Consider the following 12,259-nt stretch of genomic DNA (forward strand, 5'->3'; position numbering starts at 1 on the left):
GAAACAAGTGCCAGGCAATCTGCACCCTGCTCTGTATAGCGTTGCCGCCCAGAGTTCGCAAGCAGTGAATGCCAACCCCCAGCTACTGGCTATGTGAGTCCTTTCCCTTGACCAAACAGAGTAAAGTAGAGCCAAAAGCGTAAAGGCTACCATCAGGCAAAGCAGTGTTGAGAGCAACAAAATAAGATCACCTGGTCCAACCCTTCCATTTACCAGTGAACCCACTAAAGTCAAACAGTCCCAGGGGATTCACAGTGCTCCTGGACACAGCACAAGGTGCTCCTGGGTGAAAGAATTCTTTTCCCACATTCCTACTATCATGGTACCAGCACCTCTCATCTCCACCTTCCACCATCTCAAAACACAACCAAAAGTAAAAAAAAAAAAAAAAAGATTAATAATTTCAAGTTAGTATTCATCTACACGGGGATGGGGGGGGAAGAAGGGGGGTCCTCAGTAATGCTTAGAAAATCTTTTGCTTTTATCATCCCAGAATGAAATGTTGAGATTCACAACATAAGCTGCCCCAGAATATCAAGATGTTCTGATCGTGTTCTGTCTCTCACCGATCACCTGGGGTCATCCAACAAAAAAGCCAACCAGACTGTGTCCTCTTTCTCTCTCACCTTTTCTTAAATTCTTCCAACAACTTTTATTCTTCTCCCATAGATTCTTCCTGTCCACTTCCTAGTTTTTCCAGGTGTTTCTTCCTGCTCTCATTCATCTCCCTCTCTAAATTCTTTTGCTGTTCCAGGAAAGGCTTCAAGCATACTTTTTGGAGTGAGCACTGTCCTGGGAATGTAGGTAGCCTGAGTCCTTGTCCTGGCTATTCCAATTACTGTCATTGTTACCACAAGAAAGTCACTTTAACATGTCCATAGCACATCTGCTCATGTAAGGTGACCATTCACTGTCTTGTTATATTTCTTCCAATCTTTCCTAGCTCTAAAAATGCTATACAATCCAAAAGAGTTTCATTAGCTATGTGTGCTGGAGCATATAGAGGTAAAATCCTGAAAGTTGTCTTCTCACAGTGTCCTCCCAACTTCACATGATTGCTTTCCCTTTGGGCACTCTTCAATCTACTCTGATTTGATTCTTAACCTAATTATGCTATCCAAATTGCTAGCAAAAGCTATCAATCACCTTTCTGCTATCAATCACCGACTGCTTTTCAGTCGTCATCTACTTAACAGGCAGCATCCAGCACTGCCACTTACTTGGGTCTTACTGAAAATGTCTTCTCTTGACTCCAGGGACTCCTCTGCCGAGTTTCCCTCCCATTTTTTTAATTGCTCCTCTCAGCCACCGAATGTTGGGATTTGTAAACCCAGCCCAGTTCTCTTCTCACTCCATTTTCTCACCTTGACAATATTATTCATTCCTATAAACCTAAACGCTAGCTACATGTCTAGGATACCCTAACTTGTGTCTCCACTCCTGTCCTTGTTCTTAGATCCAGTTTGTGTAGCAACTATTTGTGTTGAGTTCCAACTGAATGTCACACATTACCTCAAACTCAGTATTCAAAAAGCTGAACTCCTTTCTTCCTCCACTACTCTCCTTCCAGTGCCCCATCTTAAAAAAATAACACAGGCCCTCCCTGGTGGCACAGCGGGTTAAAGCACAGCACGAAGAAGCTAAAGCCACTTCAGCATGAGTTAGATCCTACCTGCCCTGGAGGTGATCCACAGGTGCAGCAGACCTCTCCTGACCCGCCCACTGCTCCCCTCAGCAGTGTATTTTGTCAGTCAGCCTGTTCTACTCCCCACTCTGTCTCTGGTGAATCCTCTCACCAACCCCTGCACCTCTGGCCTGTATCCCAATTCTGTATGAATAAATAAATAAATATTTTTAAAAAACATACACACAACTTAAAAAATAACACATGAATCTCCCAAGAAATCTAGAAGTAAGCACCCCAACTCATCCATCTGCCCATCAGCAATTCAACCTACTTGTTTTCACCTTCTGTCTCCACTCTAATCCAATCATAAGTTGAATCTTAGCAACAGTCTCCCAGTTTTACATTTGCCCCTGTAGGATGCTCTGTCCATCAGAGAAAGAAAAAAAAAAGCCTTTTTTAAGTGAAAAGATTGGTCACTTTCCTTCTTAAAACCCTTCTGCAATGACATCCTAATGCACATTTAATAGAATCCTAAATCTTTTGCATAACATAAAAGACTATGAAGTATCTGGCTCCCATCCATCTCAGACTATTGTCTCCCTGCTCACACAGTCCCCCAGCTACCACACTTCCACATCTTAAATAAGCCTATCTTTTTCTCACTTCAAGTCCTCCATTCATGCCTGCCTAGGATGCTTCTTTCATTCTTCACTAGCTAATTTCTCTTCTTCCTTCATTCACAACAAAGTCACCAGATGGAATATTTTCCCATGTAAACTCATCCACAAACATGATACACTCTAAATTATCATTTCAATCAACCTCATGCCATTCAATAATGACTGGCTTATTTAGCTGGACATAAATGGTGGCCTTAATTGGAATATGCTATCACCTTTAATGATACATGTGAGCATGGAAAATCAACATGGTAAAACATATAACTCCAATTGTTTTTACCATTCTATAAGCTTAAAGAAGAAAAAAGAAGCTCTGTCCATAAGAGTTAACACAGACACTAATCAACTAATTTGTTGATTATGAGATAGCAGTGTTAGCTTTCGTCTAGAATCATTCTCCAGTGCCAGCAATCCCTGACAAGAAAATGTTGAGCATGAAGATAAATTACACAGAGGGAATATATCCAAAGGAGATTATATCTTAAATTTATAGGGTTCATCCTGGGGATTTCAAATTAATTTACTTATACTCCCAGCAAAACAAGGTGATAGCAAAGAACAAAGGTGAGTACAGAGATAAGTTATTAACAGCATTCTGCATGAAGGAAATGTAACCACACAGGCAGGATTGGCCTCAAGTCACCCGAAAAGCCAGGGAAGAGCTAGGAACAGAAATAGGTCCTGCGACTCCTGGTTTTCCACCTTGTTCTCTAATCCACAAAACAGAATAGAAGTATCTACACAATCAGATACTGATTTAATTTTCCAAATACATGTATCATTGTATTAAATTATAAGCTTTCATTCTACATCTAAGACATTGTCTTCGTTTTTCACTAGGGACAGAATTACTGCTGAAAATTTAATAATCAGTTGGGGAGTGTGGTGGAGATTTAACCAATCTATAAATGTGCAAGTCTGGCTCATGAAAGCTGATATATTGGCCAATACTGCTAAAATTCAAAACCTATTTTTATTTCCAGAAGTTTTGGCCTAATGCTGGCTATTGAGCATTTCACCATGAAATCCATCAGTAAAATAATACCTCAACAGGCTTAAGTAGAGTCTGCTCTCCTTTCAAAGTCGACAGAGTGTAACTAAAGGGGAGCACACTGGATATAGCTTGTAGGATAACTGCCCTCTAATTCTAACTCTATGGAAAGGTAAAAACAATTAACCAGATTTAAAAGCTTTTTCATCTATGCAGAGAAGGGAGTTATTTAAGTCACCTATACTGCTGATTCAACGGATGTCACTCACCACACTCCCTAACTTCACCTTCATCCCACCTGGCAATCTTAACAGCTTCAGGGGTGCAGTGTTAGGAACCTCCTGTGAACTCCTCCCATAATAGGCTCCCACCTCAGCCCTCTAAATGCTATCAACCAAAAAAGCAAGATGAGAGAAAACAAAATGCAATCTACAAGTAAGCTCACCATAGCAATTGATAGTTGCAAATAAGCTGTAGTCAATTTTATTCTATTCTTACTCTATTCTCTCTCTTCAATCCCAATTTTCAATTCCTCTCGTGATTCTGATTCTTGTGATGATATAGGGGAATATTTAGCTCCTGTTAAAAGATGTAGTATTATTTTGACACTATTGCATAATCTCATTTAATTGACACCCAAATTACATAACAGCTGGGAGGGAACAGGATCATTCTAGTCTATGCTGCATGGGGGAAAGGGCTACATATGTATACCAAATGTTTACATACATTATGTGTACATAAAATATACCCAAACAACCTCCTCATTGGTGGGAATATGCTATATGCTTTAGTCTGTCCCGAGGTTTTTACAAGTTTTATTAGACAACAGGAGTGCATTTGCAATTAATGTGTATGGAACTAATAGTCAGTATGCCTCTTGTGGAAAAAGAGACAATTTAACAAATCAGGGGTAATGTGCATCAGAGCAGCCAACCCATAAAAATCAGACCTCATGCCCAAAGCTTAAAAGGAATCAGAATGAGTGCAATGAAAAACAGAAAGGGAACTAGAAAGAGTAGGCCTTGAGAAAGGCCACTTGACCGGTCTAGCTTGACTTTTTGAATCCTAGTCAAGCAGGGATGTGAAAGCAAAGAATAGATTCAGGTTGAAATGATTAAAGCAAATAAAAGACACTTAGGCTGGTTCGAATTCTTTGAAAGGCAATAATTATTAAATAGTATTGGTTAGCTTCTCTCAGAAAGTAAAGCTAGAACAGAAAGAGGTACAGAACAGAGAGCTCCTGTTCATAAGCCAGGTATGGTAGCAGCATTGTTTCTGGGAATTATCAAAAAGTTTAGTGGTGCATGGTATGTTCTGGCATTCCCCATTTACAGAACAAGAACCCAAATGTCAAATGACAAGCTGCTTCCTTCAGTGATGCAATGATTCAACAATAGGACAAGTTTTAAACTTGTATTTCCAAACTGATGCTTAGCCACTCTGCTTCAACAACACATGAATGAATTAAATAATAGCGGTTCCCAAGTAAAAATGCCAAATGGTGTTTCTCAAAGGTCTAGCCAGAGAAAACACTTTTGAATAAAAAAAAATCTATAGATAAAATGTTTGTAAGTGTATTATTTCAGCATTTCTGAAATCTTGCAAACACAATCTGAGTTTCAAGTTGGATTTTTTATGGCTTATTGTCATAAAAAAAAAAATGTAGGCACCTAAGGTGAGAAATTGCTTCCAGAGAGGCTTAGTCCAATCTGTACTACCAGAAATTCTCTATAATTGGAAAACTCTGGTAAAGGGGTGTCTGATTCAAGTTTCAAAAGTCCATGGAATTATCAGATTTTCTCGAAGCTAAAGAATCCTATGACAAATATTTAACTTCACTGGCAGCAGAAGGTGGCAGAAAGTCCCCTTGCTAAGTGCTGCGTGCTTTTCTACCTCTGACCTGCTGTCTACCAGGGCAATAAGGAGGAAGAAGCAGGGCCTGGGAAAGACCTGTATGGGCTGAACTTGCTTGGGGAACCTCAAGTTGCTATTCAAGTGTCAACCTTTAAACACTTCACCATATATCTTTAACGCATGTTATTATTCGGATACATCATTTCTTTTAAGAAGCTTTTTCTTCAGCATATTTGCCCAAGTGTTTCCTCTGTACACAGTGTTACTGAGCAATTAAAGTGAACAGCAGAGAAGAGGTCAGCAAATGCAACAAGACACTTGTATCCAGCCTCAGAATAGTCACAGCCTGAACTGGGACCCTCCCTTCCCATCTGATAGGTTTTCCTTCACTGCTCAAACCTTCACTGCTCGGCAATTATGTTCATGACCATTGTAATTATTAACAAATGTCTACCCAGCCCAGTTTTCCTTTAGAATACTACCTCCTCCAGTATACATGAAAACATTATAATATCCTCTAGTAAAAAATAGGTTTAAGTCATCATGATTTCATGTTTATAAAATGTTGAGATATTGACCTCCAAAAAGACAAAAGTGACCATTTCATCATTCTAGACTCTTCATAAGATAGAGTAGAAGGAAAAAAAATACAGCAGAAGAGTTTTAGGGGTTTCTTTTTCTAAAAGATATAAAAATATAAATAATATAAATGTAAGTGATCTTTGCAAAATCAAACTGGAGTAATAGCAAGTATAGGATCGTTAGAGATTATTAGAGATTAAGATAGGATCTCATTTGACTAAGAGAACCAACTTTCTAATTAAATGACTATGATTTTAAATGACTATGTAAAGTAATTCTACATATGCTTTATTTCTATTTTATGTACTTTCTTTTAACAAATATTTGGTAACTATCTACTCTGTTTCAGCCCCTGTCCTACTGTTTTACTTTTATTTATATTTATTAATCTGAATTTTATTTTCATTTAAAAGCAATCCTTCTGTAAATTCCAAAATACTGTCTCTCTTAATATCCATCCACAGACATGTGAATTTGTAGAATGAATCTTCCATTTGGACAGATGGGGACTTGGTTGTGAATGGAAGAAGAAATTGACCACAGAGTATCATAATAGCGTTGAGAGCACCCATCAAACTTGAGACCCAGAGACCGACTTCAGCCAATATCTTCTTGCTGTACTTTATGCTTCCTGAGTTGCTGGTTGGTGTTAAGAAAAGCCTCCCCTCTTCCCCCCCTCCCGCCCTGCTCATAAAGTCAGAGTTGCCAAGGCTTGCTGGGGAGTTACCTAGCCTTGCACAGCCAAGGCCTTATCTCAAAGGATAAGGTGGAGTTTGCTCTTTTCCCCTATTGCAAAATATGAGAATATTAAGTAATCTGTTTATGTCAAACAGATCCAAAATCCTGGTTATATTTTAAAGGATAAAACATCCATAGGCTTTCTTTCTGTTAAGAAAAATCTACCTGGGTCTTTTATTTCTCAATCAACCTTGGTTCACCCAACAAAACCTCATAATGTCTCCCATTTCATTGTCTTTAAAATGAATCTAAATATGGCTCCTTTTTTGTGTTCTGAAGACATCAATTTTTCATCCACAGACAGACCAATTCTGTGAAAGTGCACAGGCCAGACACTTTGGTACAGAAATAAGTAAGAATACTGAAACAATGCAATTTTTAAAGTGTTTTACCCACAGTAACTAACCTGTACCAAAGCCATTAACTTTACAAAACACATTGAGCATAAAGTAGCCATGAAAAATGAGATACAAAACTTCTCTTTTAAGATTAAAACTGGCCCTTGGATTCCTTTTCAATGAGTATCTCTTTAAAACATTAACATAAATGCACATAAGGCAAATTTGTGCAAATGAAGTTTAGGTCTTTAAAAATATACCACATAGATAAATTCATTAAGCAGAGGATGACTCCTCTTCTGACTCACTCTGTTCTAAGTGAGTTCTGCAGTTGATGCTTTTCTATTAAGTTTTCAGAACATGGATTAAGTGTCATGCCACCCACTGAGAGTAAAGTTGAACCAGGTGAACTGAGGGGGTGACTAGAAGTCTCAATCGCGCGCTCCCCTCCCCAGAACTACAGCTTTAGAAAGAACCATGGGGCCGGGTCCTCCCTGGTGGTGCAATGGGTTAGGACACAGCACTACAAGCTGGACGCAGCACTGCAAGCTGGACACAGCCATTTCAAGCATGAGTTTGATTCCAGCCCCCGAGGTGACCCACATGGCACAGCAGACCTCTCCCATCTTGCCCACTGCGCCCCTGAGCAGTGTGCTTTGTCAATCTGCCTGTTCTGCTCCCCACTCTGTCTCTAATGAATCCTCACACAGCCCCTGCACCTCTGGCCTCCTGTACCCCTGTTCCGTATAAATAAATAAATAAATCTTAAAAAAAAAAAAAAAAGCAAGAATCATGAGAACGCATCTGGCTCTTCTCACCTTCAGGCTGAGCTGTGCCCAATCACTCCAAACACCAAAAACAGCAGAAACACTTCTCAATAACTAGAGCTACTGCAACTCTGTCACCCTAATAATCACTTAACATGGAGATATATTTTATTTGTGCAACCTACTTTTAAAAAACAAAGTTATAAACTTATTTTTGCCAAGAGTGTTGCAGAATATGTCAACCATGTTTATCCTGAAGCAAGAGAAATAACTACTTGGATAAAAGGAAACATCATTGATCCTTGCCCTTTGAATTTCTGATCCTTAAACTGGAGCACTTACTTCTATAAAAGTACCAAAAAAACTCAGTGGCTTCAGCACAAAGATAACAGGGTTTTCCTTCTAAGGCACCCTTCGCTGAACAATTAAGAATATGGGATAGTCTCAGTTACTTGAAGAAAATTTTTCACTCAAAACCCTTCATCATCAGTTGGGACCAGGGATATGTTATCAAATCCATGTCCATCTCAACTTCTTTACACTTTCGCCTGGAATAACTATGAAGACAGATGAGAAAAAAGGAGGGCCAATTAGAAGGACATTGAATTAGTAAGGAAAGTTCTTAGTTGCATTACAAGACTTGTACTTAGAAAAGCCTAAACTGTTGGGCCAAATAATAACACTATTAAGCAGCCATGCTACAAGGCCACAGGATTCAACTGGCAACTAGTTAGACTCCTTCAAAGAAATGTAATCAGCTCAGGCTCCAATCAACATGAAAGATAACAGAAAGTCTTATCAGAATAGGAAAATACACCAATTCCTTGTGGCAAATTTAATCATCACAAAGCCACATAATTTCACAGATGTTTCTATCATCTTTTGGGTTTTTTGTTTGTTTGTTTGCTTGCTTCTCCTTAAAGAAACCTGGCTACAGATTTGCTGCTATTCATTATACTGTTGTCTTAACTTGGTCCTTAAAAATCAAGGGAAATACTTCAGGAAATAAACTTCTTAGTCAGAGGTTTAAGAAACCATGTAAAATATCCTATTGCATTAGGGTGCTGTCCATCCGACAGACCTCACAAACTCAGGAAGTGATTTACATCTCCTGTGAACTTAGCTGGAACATTATTCTCATGGAAAACACACACACATAGCACATCTCATTCCCAAGTTTTCTCACTGGTTTTTCTCCTTTAACTGTCCTGACACTACATGAAATTCACTCAATCCTACAACATTTCCTACACCCAATATGCTATAAATTTAAGATTTCAGCTCCTCTTTGACTTTGGGACAGTGACAGAAGGCACCACAATGAAAACTTAACATCACAGGTTACAAGAACCTTAAGACAAAAGTTTACTACTTTGTTTTCACCAACTTGACATTTTCCCACAGTCATGATGTAAAAGCGCAAGGAACCCATAAAACAATATGAAAGAAAATATTGTAGTTTCCTTTTTCCTAAGGAACATAGGCATGAAATTCCTTTTAGTCAGTCTCAAGAGCATAAGTGCAGGAAGGGGAGGGAGGGTGTACCAACCCTCCAACACTACATGGTCAGAAGAAACTTCCTAAGGAAACGTGAGGAATAAGGTGATAGCAAGAGGCACACTGTTCAGCCTACTCTGAGTGGCGCAGGAGAATCTCGCGCCCAAAACCTGGTGCTCAACATGGTTGGAGAATCACTCCAAAACACACAGCACCCCACCCTCCTTTCCAACACCATCACCTCTTTGGTCCAAGTATTTCATAAGCATTAAGTATGGACCAAAGAGTGCCATTCAGATTAGCGTTTCTAAAACACATAAATCTGTCTCATCACTTTACAAGGCAAAAATTTATGAAACAGTTTACCTGCAAGTTTCATTTAACTTTATGAGTATTACCTGATTATTTGTTTTAGTTTCATTATAAATATTAATACTGCCTTGTGTACCTGTAATGCATTTACACAGTTGCTTTGATAATAATTAAGCCCTGCCTTCTCACCATCAACTAAATGGCATTATTTCTACCATATTGACAAATCAAGGATAAGAAGAGAAGAGACACTGAAAGCATCAGCACAACACTTAAGATTTAACTTTTATCTGGTTTTGCATGGGCACTGGAGGACATGAGCAAAAGAGGTTCTAGAGGTTTTCTATGTAAAAAAATGCTTGCCCATCTTTTCCTAACAGTTACCCAGGATGATTTCTTTATATGGCCTCAGCTTAGAAAGACTGCCTGCAACAATGCTATCATCCTTCTATAACATCTATTCTCTTCCCTGCAAGCTCCAAGGATATTAGAAGCTGCTGCCAAAAACATTTATATAAATCTAGCAGAGCAGCTTTCTTGAGTTAGTCACTGGAAGGTGGTTAATATTATCCAACAAAATATTTATTTTTGACAGAAAAGCACAGCTAACATAAGCATCCACTTCAAAGGAGACTTTTTCTTGAACAGGTAGGTCCATACTGATTCAGAAACTGAGGATCCAAACAAGTTTTTAAAATTACTTTCTGTGTTGAGGCAAAATGTGCAGATTAATGAAACTCCATCGAAATGTTTTGGTTTTGAACTTTGAATATACAAGATATATGAAATGTAGAAATGCTGTTATCTACAAATATATATGCATACACAGGTGCATATGTGCCTGGATGCACATATGTGTTTGTGTAAATACACATACACATATACACAAATATGCACTTTCCCCAACCCACCAAGCTCACCTTCTACTTCTTCTTCATCACACACATGCTTAAGGAAGGAAGCCCCTCTGTCCAGGACAGCTTCATCCTCCATCCTATAGTAATAAAAAAGAAAAAAAGAATGCTCAGACTTCTCCTGGAGTGAGCCACTTGAAGCAGCCCAGCTTCTGGGCAGGTTAACCTGCACGCTGTTGTTCATGTTAGCAGAGCAGAGTCACTCTTCCTGTGGTGTCTGCTACTCCTTCACGCAGCTCCTCTCTTCTGGTGCTGGAGAACATGCCGGTCCCACATAGCTTCAGTCCTAACCTTGAGAGGGCACCCACATGGGTAGGTGAGAGAAAATAATATCAATCCTGTAGGCTAGATGTTGGGTGTTGTCCCTTAGGGATTTGCAGGGGAGAAAAAATGATGAAAGCCCAAAGGAAAAAAAAATATCAAGAAAGGAAGTTTGGTATGTCTGAAGTGCTCGTGATGATCGTTTGTGGAAATCCAGCTTCAGTGCTTAGCTCTTTAAACACCCACTGCATAAAAATGTATACCCTCACACACACATGCACACCCACCCACACAGAGAAAGCGACAGGGAGTTAGGCTAGTGCACAGTGGGAGCTTAGCTTCCAGCCAGCCTCTTAATACCAGCACAGCCCAGTATTCTCTGTTGAGTGGCAAGCTTTGAGTCACATGTTGGCCTTACGGAAATCTGACATCTGAGGATTATACAGAAACCCGACTTCAGCAACAGTCACATATATATGCCACCCATTCATTCATTTTCCACATTCTTATCACACATCTCTTTCTCTGTCTATCTGTCCTGTTAACTCTCCCCTGAAGGGCACAAAGTTCTTCATTTTGTAGCCACATTATGCTGTCCGCCTTACATAATAGGATCTACTCTGCAATTTCATATGCTAAATAAGACCTCAGACTCCATCCAACTAATGATAGTGTTTTTACGGTCTCCCGATGCCAAACATGTTTCTAATTTATAGAAAGAGTTAAGGTTTATTTCCATATTCTGCAACTTCTTTTCATTGCATTAACTTTGACATACAGAATTCCATGAACTCTATTTATAGTGAAAGCAAAAAGAAATCCTGAATTGCTCAAATGCTGCTTGTGTCGTACCGGTCTAGAAACAAAGAAGTTTCTCTGGGGACAGCTGCTCTATGTCATACCGTACATGAGCTCTGCCAGAGAACCAAATGTTCACTCTGTATTCTATTCATCCAATTATATGCTCAGGCATTGAATATTGTAGGTCTGTTTTCCATATTGTCTGTGTGATTTATTCTTGTGCTTCAGATATTTGTTATAATCTATGCAGATATGCACTGAATTCACTTTCCTCCTTTCTATTTTAGGAGCATATCCACCTCACAAAGGAACTATGTTAGCATAAAAAGTCAGAAATTGGTGTCAGGTAGACCTGGTTTTAAAAACCTACTTCTAGCACTGAGTGAGTATCACCTAAAGCAAAGTATTTCACATTTTTTGAGCCTCAGTTTTCCATCTATAAAATTGAGGGTAATAACAGCAACCTGGCATTATTGCTCTGAGATTCAAATCAGACACATATGTAAAAGTACTCAGTTTGTGCCTACCACCTAATGGTCTTTAATTTAAACATCACAATACTTAATAAGGGAACATTTCCTTCCCTTCTCCTCTATGTCTTTCTCTTTTATCCTAACCTTTTCCAGTGGACAATACCATCAATAAGTCTGCCTGAATATCTTCTTTCAGGGATATAGGTATTATATGCATAGCCCATTCTGATATGGATATGTCTTTTTCCTTCTCTACACTCAAACTAAAAATATGAAGCTAATTCAAATAAGATATGTATCAGCCATCTGGATTATAGTAGAAAAGAAAATGCTTTGAAAACTTGAGAAGTAAAGTTGCTTACCAGCCTCTTCAGTCTCCAGTTCCCACGAAGATTAAATGATACAGCACAGTCACTGATTT

The 12,259-nt window shown here is 38.9% G+C and overlaps 1 protein-coding gene across 2 annotated transcripts in view; it reads right to left on the minus strand.

Annotated features, from left to right (window-relative positions):
• Window positions 1-10,420, minus strand: part of SLC4A4 (solute carrier family 4 (sodium bicarbonate cotransporter), member 4) — a 291,594-nt gene extending 281,174 nt beyond the window's left edge. The window contains exon 1 of one of the 2 annotated variants that reach the window (XM_004681227.2): window positions 10,310-10,420. In XM_004681227.2, coding sequence (XP_004681284.1) covers window positions 10,310-10,382 — 73 coding nt within the window. In that variant the 5' untranslated portion in view covers window positions 10,383-10,420. The remainder of the gene's footprint in view (window positions 1-10,309) is intronic. The other variant, XM_004681226.2, reaches the window with a different exon arrangement.
• Window positions 10,421-12,259: the final 1,839 nt, after the last annotated feature.

This window comes from Condylura cristata, unplaced genomic scaffold (genome assembly GCF_000260355.1).
Source record: "Condylura cristata isolate star-nosed mole 26May11 unplaced genomic scaffold, ConCri1.0 scaffold00012, whole genome shotgun sequence".
Lineage (NCBI taxonomy): Eukaryota > Metazoa > Chordata > Mammalia > Eulipotyphla > Talpidae > Condylura > Condylura cristata.